The 16786-nt window shown below is 47.4% G+C and overlaps 1 protein-coding gene across 3 annotated transcripts in view; it reads left to right on the top strand.

Moving 5' to 3' along the window:
- Window positions 1–16786, top strand: part of NPHP4 (nephrocystin 4) — a 96651-nt gene that overhangs the window by 46064 nt on the left and 33801 nt on the right. For all 3 annotated transcript variants that reach the window (XM_081203983.1, XM_081203982.1, XM_081203984.1), the window contains exons 10-12: window positions 3234–3416; window positions 4702–4843; window positions 15290–15348. In XM_081203983.1, the coding sequence (XP_081060109.1) occupies window positions 3234–3416; window positions 4702–4843; window positions 15290–15348 (384 nt within the window). The remainder of the gene's footprint in view (window positions 1–3233; window positions 3417–4701; window positions 4844–15289; window positions 15349–16786) is intronic.

The following is a 16786-nucleotide window of genomic DNA, read 5'->3' as shown; positions in this document are numbered from 1 at the left end:
CTGAAGCACTCTGATGCAGACTCCGGGCTCCCCACCAGGTCCACTGCAACCTTTGCCCTTGAGAACCTGGGAGCTGGGGAAGGGTGGAGTGCCAGAACAAAGGCTTGACAACCCTTTCTGCCATGGTGAGGGGGTGTGGCCTAGCTAAGCCCAGTGGCGCAGCTTACTCTATGGTCTTAACCCCTTCATGCATTAATTAGAGTTAAGCATGCTGATCATATGAGGCTGATTATCCCAAATTATCCTCCATGAAACAGGAGGAAGCAGTTTCCCCAAAGTGATCAGCACCCGAGCGGGTGCCCCCAAGTAAGCCAGTTTGTATGCTGAGCTACCGTGATCAGGCTCCTGCACCAGACCGTCTGCCCATCATATGAGTGTGAGATGTGCAGATTAGCATGCCTCCCAGCGCTCTAGAGTGTCATCAACAGCCCTTTTGCGCAGCCCGGCCGTGGCTTCGCACTGAACCCAATTAACCCCCTACCCTCTCCTTTCTGGAGGGTGGATAATCCCTAAGCTGATTGCCTTTGTAGCTTTCGTAATGAGCAATTTACAGGGAGCCGGGAGAAGGATTTCAAACGCTGGGACGCAGCTGTGAGTTCCTAGGCTTTTCTTTTGAGACCCTTCTGAAGAGTCCTTAAAACGGGGACAGCCTGAGCCTCCTGAGCCTCTCTAGCTAAGAAGCCAGCCCATAATGTTATATTCAGAATGGTGCTTCCTACCATTGCAGCCCATCCTGTCCCTAAGAAAATGCATCACTTTCTCTCTGGAAGGTCAGGTTACTGGCAGAATTAGTAGTAGAGCTCCAGGTACTGGAGAGTGAATCCTGATTGCTGGGGTTGATTTATGGGGCTAATATTAAAGTTGGTAAGACTTAGGAGAAAAGAAACAGTTCTCTCCTCTTTAGTGTGAATGCCACACTATCACCAGCCTTGCAGGATCTGCTTTGTTATTTTTATTATTGTTATTTCTTAGAACCCTGGACCTGTAACTAGAATCGGGTGCACAATACCGGCCAGAAGGGCAGACACACATTAAGAAACAGAGCGCTTCTGAGCACATGCTCAGCCAGGAATTGCGATCAGTTTCAGAAATTAACTCACAGTCATTTTGCACACAAAAATCCAATTCTGGCTCCTGCCCACATGCTTTCTTTGTTCCATCACTTCAATTTAGGGGGATAGGGAAGCCTATTAGTCATTGCAACTGTCAGCCAAGTGGGAGTCTCAAGCTCTTCCTGACCCACTGCGAAAAATCAACAGATCTATCAGTAGAGCTCAGTCTACCAAGTATCTCACCATATAAACGGCCCCGGACCCTGCAATCACCATCTAAGGCCCTTCTCTGTGTGCTCCTTCCATGGCAGGCCTGGAGAGTAGCAACCCGAGAACGGGCCGTTTCAGTGGTGGCCCCCCTCTTGTGGAGTGCTTGCCCAGGGGAGGCTCGCCTGGCGATTATTCCATACCCTTAGGTGCCAGGCAAAAACATGTCTTTTTTCTTGGGCCTTTTAATTATCTGAAGCCTCCTTGAGTGGGTGGGATGTTTAAATGTCGCCGTTTCAGAAAAAATCACTTTGAGTTGCTTTTGTACAAAATATGAACCAAGCTTAATTATTGTTATTGCTGATAATAATACCTACCACCTACTCCAGAACCTCAATGCTACAATGGCCCTTTCCCAGCCACTCTACCATAGACTGTGGAGTGGGAACACAGATAATGAAGGTTTTATTACATAGGGACATTGGTACAGTGGGAGGAAGTTGCCTTTGAAAAATCCTAGGGTTTTTTGGCTCCAGGATCAGCTTGAACATAGCACATCATTTTAGAAGCAGCAAGGAGTTTGAAACTATTTATTTTTGGGAAGGGGCTTTTTTTGGATTATTACTTGATTTTATCCAAAATCATGAATCATATTCACATTTAAAAGCTAACAGATTATTGCAGATAAACTTTTGTGGTCCACCGCTTATTTTATCAGATTCATGAAGTTGGCAGAGGCAGGCATATCAGTACATAGATGCTTACATAGGGTGTGGGGCCCAGGGGAACGAGGTCACAGGGAGATTGTGTTCATATGGCTGCCACTGTGCTCTTTTTTAAAAAACCATTCCCTTCTAACTTCTACATTGCCTGCACCTCCACTTATCATTGCCAAATTAAAAAGTACAACCAGTGTATCTGATCTAGAAGATTTGGAGAAGGGCAGCCCAACTGGGGGAAAGTTGCAGCATTTGGGACTTCTTAGTTTAGAGTTTAGGGACACGGGTGGCGCTGTGGGTTAAACCACAGAGGCTAGGACTTGCCGATCAGAAGGTCAGCGGTTTGAATCCCCGTGACGGGGTGAGCTCCCGTTGCTCGGTCCCTGCTCCTGCCAACCTAGCAGTTCGAAAGCACGTCATGTGCAAGTAGATAAATAGGGACCGCTCCGGTGGGAAGGTAAATGGCGTTTCCGTGTGCTGCTCTGGTTCGCTAGAAGCGGCTTAGTCATGCTGGCCACATGACCCGGAAGCTGTCTGCGGACAAACGCCGGCTCCCTCGGCCTATAGAGCAAGATGAGCGTGCAACCCCAGAGTCGGTCACGACTGAACCTAATGGTCAGGGTTCCCTTTACCTTTACCTTAGTTTAGAGAAAAGGCAAGTAAAAGGTGACATGATGGAACTTTATAAAATGATGGATGGCATTGAGAAAGTGGATAGAGAAAAGTTTTTCTGCCTCTCTCTTAACACTAGAACTCACAGGCATCCAAGGAAGCTGAGTGTTGGAAGGTTCAGGACAGGTAAAAGAAAGTCCCTCTTCATGCAGCTCATAGTTAATCTGCAGAGCTTGCTCCTGTGGGAGGCAGCGATTGCCACCATCTTGGGCAGTTTAAACAGAGCTATTAATTAATCAATTAATTCTAACATGAATCTTTTAGTTGCCTTAAACCACTGTCTCAAGGCAATTAACACATAATTATAAAAAACACACACACAAAAGCAACAAATCCATAACAAGTGGACATTCATGGTAAAGACCTAGCTAGTGAAGCCTATCAGAACAAAAATGTCTTCAGCCATTTCTGGAAAGCATGTGCCTGTCTTATCTCAACAGGGATGCTATTCCACAGATATCTGCATTTCTTGGTCACACCAGTATGCGGTGCTAAGAGTTTAACAGCCCCATGGAACTGACATTTGATAAGTGATGTCTTCATTCTCACATCCATTCCTGCCCCCCGCACCCTTGAACCACAGACGCCATCCGTTACATCGCTGACAACGCCGGCTTACATGCACTCAATTCGCTGGGCTGTTTGGAACCCCTCACCGGACGCAGCTTCTTCAAACGTGGTCCTGCCATTGCAAGGTGGAGTGCAACATAATCCCAGTCACGTTTTGGTTTACAAGACACCACCAGCCACCATGAGCTCAGAAGAGGTGAGTTGTGATCCCCAGAAACATATTTTGGGGAAAGTATTGGCAGAGCTGGTGGTTTGGGGGCAACAGGCCCCTAGCCAGGGACATGGAGAAGCCAGTCAGCAAATCAGCCATAAAGAGCAGTCAAAGGGAGGAACATATGAGAAAAAATTGGCAGAATTGGCACTACTACATGTGCCGCATAATACCTATTACTTATTTGTCAAAACGCAATCATTTACTGTGGCAGCACTTACACTTTGGAACTCCCTGCCCATTGCTATCAAGCAGGCACCTTCACTGTATTCTGTTCGGCTCCTGCTAAAAACATTTTTGTTTAGTCAAGCCAGGTGGTTAGAAAATCTGATGTGAAATTTAATCAGTTTTAATTTTAGTTTCTTGCATTCTGTAACATATGGCAATTTTCTCCTGATTTTGTGGTTTTACATTTTTGTAAGCTGCTTTGAGGTTTCTTATAATTAAGCAGCATATAAATTTTATGAACTACAGTGGTGCCTCGCAAGACGAAATTAATCCGTTCCGCGAGTCTCTTCGTCTTGCGGTTTTTTCGTCTTGCGAAGCACGGCTATTAGTGGCTATTAGCGGCTTAGCGGCTGTTAACGGCTTAGCGGCTTAGCAGCTTAGCGGCTTTAAGAAAAAGGAAACAAACTCGCAAGAACTCGCAAGACGTTTGGTCTTGCGAAGCAAGCCCATAGGGAAATTCGTCTTGCGGAATGACTCAAAAACCAGAAAACTCTTTCGTCTTGCGCGTTTTTCGTCTTGCGAGGCATTCGTCTTGCGCGGTACCACTGTAAATAAAAATAAACAGTCCCAGCCAGTGGCTAGGGTGCAAAACCAACCAGGAGCGTGTGCCAGGCTTGGATTCCAGGGATGCAAAGCCACATGCTGAGCATTGAACCTGAGCATTCTGCACTAAAGCAGGTATTTTCTGAGAACCCCAGCTTCTTTAAGAGAGAGAAAGGAGTTTCTAGTCCTTAAGGTGTGTGAACACCTGTTAAAATCTAAGAAGGCAGAAGGGCTGCCCAACAAGAACTCCAGTGGTTGGAATAGGGGGCAGAAATTCTGTGCTTCTACCCCCAAGGTCAAGCCAAGACTACATCAAATAGTAGAAATTGCAGAAATGTGCACAATTTATGCAGGTCTCAGAATTCTTGGGGCAGAAGTCAGATTCCTTCCACCCAAAACATTAGGATTTTATACTGTTTGGCTGTTCCATGGTGGCAACATGAACAGGAGAAATAAGGATGTCCTTGCTTCCTCCCCTCTCCTTTTTTCCAAATCCCAGGTGAAGCAGGTTGAGTCAGGGACTGTTCAGTTCCACTTCTCCACCGGCTCCGAGGAGCAACCTGCAGTGGCTGGAAAACCCTCAAGCAGCACAAAGGGAGAGGCTCCTCTCTCAAAGAATCCTCCGCCCACGCCGTCCCCCAGTGAGTTCTTTTTCCAGATTGCTAACTCTTCAAACGCACAGCGGGATGTCTGTTCCACTCCAGAACTTGGTGGAGGTGGGGAGAGACCACTTAAAATGCACTGCTGTAGTCGGAGAATTTGGAGAGATAAGGCCAACAACTTGGGCTCTGCTTTCTTGGCGAGATTCCCACTCTCTTCCCAGCCTTTTAAGTGCCGCCATTCAGCTGCCTGCAGCTCGAGAGGCTGTTGTTTCTGGTGCACGAACGTGGGCTCCGTAATGGGAGCCACGCGCTCCAGTGGCAGCCACACAAGCGCTGTGGCTGGAGAAGGGAACACAGTGCCCTCCGTCAAGCTCTGCTAAGATGGAGTTGACTCATAGAATAGAGTCATAGAATTGCAATCCATCCCCCTCTAAAGCAGAAATCGCAACTAAATAATCACCGACAGAAGGCTATCCAACCTCGGCTTAAAAGCTTCTTGCGAAGGAGAGTCTACCACCTTCTGAGGTCATAGAATTGTAGAGTTGGCCCGTTGCAATGCAGGAATCACAGCTAAAGAATCCCTGGAAAGGTGGCCACCACCTTCTGAGGGAGGCCATTCCACTATCAAAAGAGCTGTTATTATCAGAAAGTTGTTCCTAATGCTTAGACAGAATCCCTTCTCTTCATATTTCGTTGCACTACAAGGTGGAGATTTCACTCCTGGGTTGGAAAAAGTGTTCAGTTTGTAATACAGTAGTACCTCGGGTTATAGACGCTTCAGGTTACAGACTCCGCTAACCCAGAAATAGTACCTCGGGCTAAGAACTTTGCTTCAGGATGAGAACAGAAATCGTGCGGCGGCGCAGCAGCAGCGGGAGACCCCATAAGCTAAAGTGGTGTTTCAGGTTAAGAACAGTTTCAGGTTAAGAACGGACCTCTAGAACGAATTAAGTTCTTAACCCGAGGTACCACTGTATCTGGGCTAGATGTTTCTGGGATGTGCTCCCCTGGCCCCACCCCATAAGAACTTAAGAGCAGCCTGTTGGTTCAGGTCAAAGGGGCCCCATCTCATCCAGCATCCTGTTTGTACAGTGGCCAGCCTTATGCGGGTATCTTGCAGGCATGACCCAAACACCGCAAGAGCTCTCTCTCCCCTCTTGCGGTTTCCAGCAACTGGTATTCAGAAGCATTACTGCCTCTGATTGCGGAGGCAGAGCAGAGCTTCTATTGTGGCTAGTAGCATACAATGAACCCCTGCCCCAGACCAAGTGTTGGGAAGCTTTGCCCCTCCAGATGTTGCTGAACTTCAGCTCTCATCATCCCTGGCCACCCTTGCTGGGGCTGATGGGAGTTGTGATTCAGCAACATCCGGAGGGTAGAAGTTTTCCTACACCTGCGCTAGACAGGTGCTGTCAACACTTTCAACCAAATGTACATGGCAAAACTAACCTTTCTCCCTGTGGGTTTTCCATCTTCCTCTGTCTGGTGCCTAAAATGGGAAATGTAATAATTCGGTGAACTTGGGACCACAATGTAGATTTAGGAACCTGGAGACCTATATTTCCCATGATTCCTTGTACTTGGGGTGCTGTTGCAGTGATTCTGGGCACCGGAGGTAGGGAAAGGGCTGCAGGTGAAGAGACCTTGCTTCTCTTGCTTCCATAAGTTTGAGAGAAAAGAAGGAGATGGTGAGGCAGGAAGCATTCCATATAGTAGCTGAATTATGATCTAAGATGGAGAAGCATTTTTGGGCCACCACGCTCTGTTTGGATTGAATAGGAACATTATGAGTCACACGTTCTAATCCTAGAAATTACAAACACCTTTGGCCATTGCTGGGTTGTCTCCAGTGCCCGTGCTCAGAGTAGACTCACTGAAGTTAATGGGCATAACTGACTTAGGTCCATTCATTTCAATGGGTCTACTCTGAGTAGAACTTACCTGGAGACAAGCCACTGGTTATATCTCTCCCACTTGCCCAAAAGTCTTAGATAAGTGACATATTAACACCTGAGGCTTCCTTGAATTTACCGACAACCAAAACCTCCCCTTTAAAAAACAAACTGAAACATATCTCTGCAGATAGAAAACTAGCATGTTGAAGAACTGAGCTAGAGCATTTCATCCTGAGGTGCTGCCTTTCCTCAGTCAGTTTTTTTGGGGGGGAAAGCGCCCTCAACCACGCAGCACGCCTCCTGAAGTCTGAGCAATAACTGCACCATGTAATTCTGCTGACTGCGTAGGCCAGATCCTAGACTTTATCATTCAGTCACTTAACAATAAGACAGGAAATTGCATTGAACTCTGCAACCTTACCTGGCTGGCTTCTGTTCAAGAACCAGCAATAGGAATTAATGCATTTATATAGTTTGCCTTTATCTGGGGTGGGTAACGTACAGCCTTGCATTAAAAGATGAAGTGAAGCGCTGTCCCACCGTTCATCAAAATCTGCTTTGCATTGCTCTTTTTAATCTTTCCCCATTTGTCTGTGGATGTTTTAACTGTATTCCTCTCAACTTAACAGCCTGTGTGAACACTCATATGCGCCTTTATTACCTTATTAATGTGGTGCAGTTACTGAATTTTTTAGGACTGTGTGCACTTGAGAAAGTGCCAGAGAGGATCCGCTGGTAGCAAAAACTTTGGTCTCCTAGCAAAGAGCCAGTTTCATTGTGGAATCAGGAATAAGATCCTCTTCATTTAAAGAAATGGAATTGAGCACAATTTTACAAAGACCTGTGGGAGAACAGGGTGTTCTTAGAAGCTTGTGTGTGACCCATGGGGCTTTAGGAAGCTACATATGATTACCCCATGGAACCATTGTTCTTATATTATGCAAAAGTAATTGTAAGGATTAGCTTGATGTGGTGGAAAGTGGGCATCAGAATGGCTTCCAGCAGTCAAAGGGGGGCACCTCTTCTGAATCATACCAGACATTTGCCCCTCATCCCCCTGGAGCAGGAGTGGGGTGAACTTCAATCCTGGGGGCCAAATGCAACACTGCAGACTTCCATCTGGCCGTCAAGAGTCTCCTGAGTCCATGAGCGCTAGTGTGGCATAGTGGTTATAGTGTAGGACCTGGAAGACCAGGGTTCAAATCCCCGCTCAACAGTGAAATTCCCTGGGTGACCTTGGTGCCAGTCACTGCCTCTTAGCCTAACCTGCCATGCAGGATTGCTTTGAAGATAAAACGAGGAGGGGAGAGAACCAGGTACCCCACCCACCTTGAGCTCATTGAAGGAAAAGCGGGATATAAATGCATGAAATAAATAACATTTAAAAACCACACCCCTTACTCATCCTGTTCCACACTCTTTTTGAGTTCTTTGTCCTGGCTGGAATGCAATAAAAGACTTATTGCCTACATAGATAGATAGGGGATGGGATGTAGAAAATGCTGGCTTTTGAATAGCTAGAATGTAGTCTATCGCACACAAGTAAAGAATCCACTCATTTTTGCCTCTGGCTCCACCAGGCATTGGCATCCATTTCCCAAAAGGCTGCCTACGAGGGATTGTTGCCCTCAGGGTGAAGTAAGGTCCCCTATCCCTGCCTGAAACTGAGCACCCATAATCCTTTGGGCTCAGAGTTGGTTTGCTCATGATTTTGCTGCCAAAATACATTTCAGTTTAGCTATCCCCCTTCAAAGCATCCTTTTCAGAAGAGTCTGGAAGAGGCAAAATAATGTGATAGCATTTAAAGTCCTGGTTGAGACCTTTCCCTGCCTGAATATTTCACCAGCACTGAAAGTTCCTTTGGTAATCCTGATGCCACTGAAGCTGTCAGCTTGAGAGAAGCACTTAGGCTGAGAGATATTACGAACAATCCTCCCAATTGTCTTTTATTTCTTGCTGCGGCATTAGAAGCAGCAGCAGCAAAATAAGATGCATTTCTTCCGTGGGGCCACTAGAGCGCAGTGTCTCCCAGGCTTCTGCCTTGCTGGGACCTGTGCTGACCTATATTCTGTTTGCAAATGCTCTGGTTTCAACATGAGGTGGGTTTCATGTGTTGTTTAATAGGTTTTAAAACCTGGAACTGGTGAGGGTCAATTGAAAAAAAAAAAGTTTAATGGTGGCAATTTCACTTAGACTCTCCTTGACATAATCCTGAGCGGTAGTTGAGTTAGCCGTGCTGGCACAGGGGCGTTGGGGAGGGGAGGAGCAGTGCTTAGGAGACAATCTAGTTTATTGTGACATAAATGGAAGTGATCGAGGCACTGCTGTGCCACTGACATTCCTCCCCACAGAGGCAGTTCAGCTGGTCGGAATCAAACCCGAATGAGAGAGGAGGGGGAGGACAAGTCCTCTGAGCGTGCTCTGCACACCCCTACTGCCTCTTCCAGCTGGGGCTCTGCTTGAGACAGAGCTTGTTGTGACTCAGCTTGAGACCCTTCTCATTCCAGGCTGGGCTCCGCAGGGATGTACGTAGTCAGTTGAGGTACAGTGTAGGGCAGACAGCTGGGGTTCAGGACCAAGGAGAGCTCCCCATGGAGCCACCTTTGCCCAACACCAGTCTGGACCTCTTGATCAGGACCCACAGAACCTGCTTCACTCAGCACTAGTCTGGATGGACTACTTCCTGTTAGAATTCCTGCTCTATGATTGCAGTCACGGGATTGTTGTCTATTACATGACGGTATATGTTTTTACTCCACAGAGTGGGAAGTGATGGAGACAGGATGTTTGTGTTACTGTGTTCCATGCAGTGGGACTATTGTCCTTTGTTCTTTTTTTCTTTGCTGTCTGATGCTAGAGAGAGAGGGAGCCATGTTGCAGTGCTCCGTGTGTGTTTATATGTAAATAAAGTAGATTAGCCAAAATGCTGAGTTGCTGATGTCTGTTACGCAACTGCAAAGACTCTGCGGATCCCTAAGTGTGCCGATGTCTGTTGGCATTGGTCGCTGTGATGTTCGGGCAAAAGAAAGCTTTTGAAGCTCCTGAACGATTGAGCAGGAGGGAGGGAACATGCCAGTTGAGTATGTGTGTCTGCCTGGGTCCTACTTGAGTGTAGGCTGAGCTCCTAACACTTCCTGTGAAGCAACCTTAACTCAGCACTAGCCTGGAATCAACTTGGGGGGGGGGTCCAGTCCTATAGAGAAAGAGTCTGATTCTTGAGATTTAAAGGGGCCACGCTCTTACACTGGGTTGGGCTGCCTCCCATGATCCCTGGGCTTGGCGAGGTGTTGGAGAAGGAGGGTTCCAAAGCTCACCATGGACACCTGCCGGGAAGACCTAGTCAATTCTGGCTTCCTCGCTTATGCCCCTAAGTATGCCTTCCCTTTGGGGCCTGGCTGCCTCATCCAATATGATGCGAAGGTGCTCGTTGGTGAAGCAGAATGACTGCTTCATTGGCTGCTTCTTGCAGTGGTTCAGGGGCCCAGACTTCTTCATCCTCCCATGTCATAGGAACAGAGGAAGCTGGCTTATACTGAATCAGATTATTAGCCCATCTAGCCCAATGTCAACTCTGTTCTGACTGGTGATAGCTTCCTGGGCTTTGCAGCAGGAGTTTTGTAGCAAGATGCCCCTGGGGCCTGAACCTGGAACTTGCTGCATACAAAGCAGCTGCTCTACCACTGAGTTACAGCCCTTTCCCTTAAAATAAAGTAAGATGGTAGTCCTCATGGTTCTAATATAAATAGAAAGGTGCCTTATCTGAAGTCAGAGCATTGGTCTGTCTAGCTCAGTATTGGCTTCACTGTCTGTGACTCTCATTAGTTTCAGACTAGGGTCTTCCTTACCCTTACCTGGAGTTTCCGGAGCAGAACCTGGGGACTTCGGCCTCCAAAGCTGATGCTGTACCACTGAGCCCATCCCCAAGGTCTTTAAAATTGTCCTCTGCTGGGTGGGGTCCAGATTGTGGCTTCAATAGAAGCCCCACAGATTCTGACAGCTAGTGGAATTTCCCACAGTGAACATGTAGCAGGTGCTTGTTGCATGTTGCGCGTGGTATGTATACCTGGGAAGCACGTAGTTTCCCCAGACACATGTACACTGGTGGTTAAAGATGCAGATTTCCTTGCGTGTGCTGGCCATGTGTTTCTTGTGTGGCAGTATCCTTGGAAAACTAGCGGTCCTTGCCTTGGTTAGAATATGTGGAGCAGCTCTTAAGGCCATTTCATGTGTGAACAAGTCATTGCAGATCTTTTGCATTGCTCAGTGCCAGCTCATACGGGGAATAATTTTCCCTAGTAAGTGCGCCTAGGATTTATTTATTTATACTTCCCCCTCCCAAAACTATATATAATGTTTTTTGTTTTTCCTTTTAAATCCAAAGTACAGAAGGCAGAAATGCCAATTAAAACAGCATTATAAAATGCAATTAAAAATAACGCAGATGCTGCCTCCTTCCTCTCCTGGTACCCCTAGCACAGCAACTGGTGAACGTTTGGTGTGTTGTCAGATTATGTCTTCAGCAGAGCAACTTCTTTCTGCGTGAGGCAGAACCAAAGAGGGAGGGTATGCGCCCTGTGCTGTCCTAGCTCATCCTCTGCCTTGGGATTTTGTCTCTTTGCAGCCTCCCTTTGCCAGCTCCTTTCAACCCCAATTTGCTGAGGACCTCATCCCCCCCCCACCCCATTTGGTCTCCTGATCTCTCCTTAATTGCTGGCTGAATATGTCTATTCAAGAAGCAGCAATGTCACGCTGATTGAGACTATTCAGGAGCGGCTGCACAGAAGCCGGTTCCATTGCATTTTGGGGAAGGCTGACGGAGGTCACAATTACTGACAGCCTATTTCAGAACATACTCCTCGCTGCTGCCACTGAAATATTACCAGCAGGAAAACACAGAGCTTTTAAATTGTCTTTGGCCAAGAGATCCGTGCATCTCCCAGGGATGGAGAGCGGAGATGGACTGCTCCAGAGGGAAACAGTTCAGTGCTGCCCATGCTTTCTCTCTTCTCACTCAGATCATTAACGTTGCATCCATCACCGCAAAAGAATCTGTGGGCCTCCAGTGAACAGAATCATTCCATAGTAAACAATGTCCAGAGTACAGGACCTGGACCCTTGGAGAGAGAGAACTGCCAGTCTCTGTTTAGAGATGATTCACCCTGGACATGGCCAGCTGGTGTCAAGGCAGGCCGTGCTCCCTAAATGCTGAGGGGGGCACACAAGGGAGCTGTGTTTAGCAGTGTCTTTCCAGGGATGGGAATGAAATTAATCTGGCTCATATTTATTTGCTTGGAGGGGAGAATTCTCTGGTGCTTGGGCCCTGCTTGATGGTTTCCCACATGCAAGTTGGTGGCCACCATGAGAACAGGATGCTGGAGTAGGTGGGCCATTGGCCTGATCCAGCACGTTCTCCTTATATTTTCAATGTTTTATATTATTAACCACACTGTTTCATTACATGAATGTTACGGATCCAAATCGCTTTTAGCAGTAAGCTAGTAGCTAAGATTGCATGTCCATTCGGACACACAATACTTAAAAATGGCCTGCTTGGGACTCGACCCACCTGGATAGGTGGAATTGAGCCAGACAGAAATGTTCATGCAGAAACCAGCCATTTTGGTGACGTGGAAATGGGCTGCCGCGACTGCTTCTTCCATCCTGGGTTTGTTGACATGAGTGATCCCACCCAGTCAGGGATCACACAATAAATGGGACAATGTCAGAGTGGTGCATAACCAATCAGATTTGGCTTCATGATGGCAAATAACTGAGGGACAATATAACTGAATGAAACAAAGTTTTTGTATGGAGTGCATTTTGTTGCCACTACCCAGGTTAGGGACTTTCCCCCAGCTCCATCCTTGTCTCCTCTTGCAGCTGTAGCCTTCGCATTGGGCTGTCCTGATCCTGTACTTCCTATGCTTCTTGGTGAAGGTTGCTTGTCTTCTTTGCTAAGCGGAGGAGAGGGATTGCACTCATCCATCACTTTCTGGTGTCGTGCAGGCCACGCCTCCCTCGACAAAGTGTCCTTGCATCATGTGTCTTATCAGCCAATAGGCTTCCTCTTAAAAATAGATCTGACCCCTGTTGCTGGTTGCTCAGGACAACTCCTCCGGAGGATGGCTGTTCATTTTGCCTTCCTGGCCCAGGCGTGGTGTGACCATGGCCACTCTTACTTTAACTTCGTTCTCCTTGAACAGCTTGGCTCAGAACCAGGAGAGAGAGAGAGAGAGAGAGAGAGAGAGAGAGAGAGAGAGAGAGAGAGAGAGAGATTCATTGTTAACTCTTAACAGTACAAAAGGAAGGAGCAATCTCAAGGATTAGAGGGAAACAGTGTTTTCATCTGCAGGGTGAATTGTCCACTCCAGCAAAGTTGTCAGTGATGTGAGCTTTTGTCTTATTTGTTTATTTTTATTGCTCTTGTTTTGCTTCTTTTATTTTCTTTTTTGCATTTTCATTGAGGAGCACAAGGTGATGTACATGGCTCTTCCCCCCCCTTACTTAATCCTCACAACAGTCCTGTGATGTAGGTTAGGTTGAGAAGCAGTGACCGGTCACTTTGTTAGCTTCATGACCGACGGGTGGGGGTTTGGCACTAACCACAACAGCCCCCCTGGCTCCCCACACCACACTTTTAACCAGGGACTGTTCAGACCATGGTGCACCTCAAGATTTATCTAAAGACCCTCAAGGATGAGCTTTGGAGAGAACTCCCCTATGAGGACAGATCCCAGGGTTGGGCACTTCTTGATTTAGAGAAAAGGTGATTGAGATGATAGACATGACAGATGTTTATAAAATGATGCCTGGCATGGAGAAAGTGGATAAAGGAAAGTTTTTCTCCCTCTCTCAAACACTGGAATTTGTGGACATCCAATGAAGCTGCATGTTGGAAGTTTCAGGACAGATAAAAAAAGCCCTCCTTGAAGTGCATATTTGAACTATGGAACTCACTCCTGCAGGAGGCAGTGATGGCCACTACCTTAGATATGTTAAAAGAGAATTGGACAAATTCTTGGGGGATATGGCTACCAATGGTTATTAGCCATGATGGCAATGGTCTGCCTTTATGAAGCAGCAATGCTTCTGAATACCAGTTGCTGGAAGCCACAGGAAGAGAGCGTGTCATTGTGCTTGGGTCCTGCCTGGAGGTTGCCCTTGGGAGTATCTGTTTGTCCAATGTGATAACAGGATGGTGGACTAGATGAGCCATTGGCCTGATCAAGAAGGCTCTTCTTCTGTTCTCTGCCCATCACAGAGTGATGGCCTGGCTAGGGCTTGAATGGCGAATGTTCAGATCTGCAACTTGGACTGCATCCCGCCTTATGAGCTGCTACCCAGGCTGCAGAGGGGAATCTGGCATGCAGTGTTGACGCCTGTGATCTGCAGGCAGAACGAAGCCTCTGGATTGGCTAAGCCTGCCCTATTACCAAGCAAAATGGCAGCAGCAACGGGATCAGAGTCCTATGAGGCAGGAAGACTCGTATGTTTGTGTGGGTGGAAGGCTGTCCCTGCAGCCCACCTGAAGCCAGTTAGGCCATTTTATACCACATATGGTTCCACAAAAGTGGGGGCACCTGTTTCTCTTCCAATTAGGTATGTGGGAGGTGGGGTGGAGAACAAAACCCCTATACCAGCTAGGTACAAGGATGGCAGCACAGCTTTTTGAAGCAGGCTCGCAGGGTCTGAACGCTCCAGCAGACTAAAAAGGTGACAAGGAATGATGTAAAAGGCAGGCGAAACCTTAAGTATTCGGATGCGTTCACGTCTCATTAAACAACCCATTTAACCGGGGCCTGTATGGCTGTAAGGGAAAAACGCAGCACATTACAGTGATGAAGAAGCTGTGTTTTACAGCAAAGAAGGAACATAGTCTTATCTCTGTGGAGGTGGTGTGGGGTGGAGGGAAATTGCTGTGCGAAATAGACACCAACCCCCTGAACTTTTTCTTTATCGAATATCCCATCTTTTTTTCTCTTAATGGGCATAAATGGTTCTTTCCTTCTCTCTCTTTGTATCTGCACAACAACCCTGTGATGCAGGCTAGGCTGAGAAAGGATCGCTGGGTTGAGGTCACCAAGTGCATTTCCTGGAGAAGTGGGGGATTTGGATTGCTTCCCTCACCCACTCCTGATTCATAGTTTGACACTCTAACCACTAGGCCACACTGGTGTACACGTCTCCAGTGGACAAGTGGAAATCAAAAGGACTCCCATTCCTCCATTGCCTCTTCAGGACCAGAAGGGTTGAGGGTGAGGCCACATGGCCCGTTTCATAGAAGGGACCTCAAGGAAGGGTTATCTAGTCCCCACCCCCCTGAAGTCTCTACTGTCTCCTGGGTTCTGGGGGCTGGAGAGAATGGGATGCAATTTAGAGCCCAGCTAGGAAGGCAGGACTCAAGTGAGGGCAGACTCTGGGGCACACACAATAATGATTGGTCTGTCAAGCCACACCACATTACTTTTCTCTACTCTTTTAAAACAATGGCACATTAGATCTTCAGGGCAAACACAAGCTCTACTTGGTGAAGACCCACCTGTGTGGGTCACCTCCCTGCTGACCATACCTGATCTTCTGTCTCTCCTAGGCTCTCCACCTTCCCCTCAGGTGCTGGTTTCCACCCAAGATTATTCCCGAGGTCCTGGGGTAAGTATGTGCTTCCGAGGTTTCCCGCCTGTTCAGTTTAATGCTGTATTCCTAAGCTTTCAATAACTCGCCACTTCCTGAATTAAAAACCTGAGTACTGAAAGGTTCGCCCTGAAAGACTGGGAAATTATCTGCTCTCGGAGGAGCCTACCCTCTATTTCTGCGTGAGTCACAGTTCTGGGCATGCCTCCCCACCCAGTGGCAGGTCCATTTGCCACATCCCTGCATCAGGAATGATGGAATGATACAATCTCACGTAATGCTGAGAGCTGCGTAACAGCTATCCACCACCCGTGGAGTCTGATTGGAAAGTGGCAGGCTCTGGGTGGTGAGTCAGACAGAGATGTAGCGAACAACCTTACTTGAAAGTGGGCCTTTCAGATCCCTATGATCTTTTTGCACTGTGGGTGATCTGATGATCTGATTGTCCCCAGTGCTGAAGAATTACCTGCTCCAGCAAAGGCGGGCGGGGGGGGGGGGATGCCAACCAGAGCATTGGTAAGGGTAGGTAATTCTGCATTGGGAGGGTTTCTGTGGTTCAATTGCCACTGTCTAACATGGGCCAGAGTGGTGACTCATGAAGAGATGTACTTTGGGCTCCTGAGAGGTTTTAGTTTCATTCATTTCCTCTGGCATGTGGCTTGAGAATTACCAGCTTAATGTTTTGTTTAGTTTTAACGGTGGAGTCCTAGTTCTTGTCCTTCTCTTTCATGGAGGGCATTTCTCTCTCTCCCCCCCCCCCCCGGTAAATTAAGGGGCTTGGACAATGGCAGGGAAAAGGCAGGGGGGAAATAAAGGAGCTTAGCGGGTCAACTTGCTAGGGAAAGCCATTTGGATTTGAAGGCAGAGGAGAAGGACTGGTGACTCGCTTTGCGACCCCGTCGTTGCTGTCATTGGATGAGAAGCTGATGTTGCACAAATCCTGCTTTTAATGGGATGCAAGATAAAAGGGTGGCTTTGAGCTGCCCGCTTCTCTTCCGCTCTCTTTCATGTTCACACTAGGGAAGCTCCCCCGCTTCACTCGAGCTGCTTACCAGTGCATTTTTTAGCTTCATTCTCTTCTCATGGTGGTCAGTTGATTTGTAGTGGTTTGAGAGTTGGCCTGTGACTGGGGAAGCCTGGGTTTGACTCCACACTCAACCAAGACAATCCATCGGTTACCTTGGGTGTCTTCAAAAATATCACACACGTGTACCCACTGTCAGACTGAAGTGGTATATGTAAAATTTAGCTGAGTGTCCCATTCTGCATTATGTCTGGATCAGCTCTTAATTGCAGCACCCTGCAGCTGCTTGCTTTAGGAATTCATCCATTCCAGGCATCTCTACGTGCCTGTTCTGGAGAACAGAATAAACTCTTTTCTTCTCTCCATCCCTTACCTTGCATCAGAAGAGCGAGCAGCAGTGATGCTTCCTACATAACACTTATATTTTCATTT

Source organism: Podarcis bocagei, assembly GCF_964188305.1.
Source record: "Podarcis bocagei genome assembly, chromosome: 7".
NCBI classification, from domain to species: Eukaryota; Metazoa; Chordata; class Lepidosauria; order Squamata; family Lacertidae; genus Podarcis; species Podarcis bocagei.
Note: the sequence above shows the minus strand (reverse complement) of the source record. Positions and strands in the feature narration are given on the sequence as shown.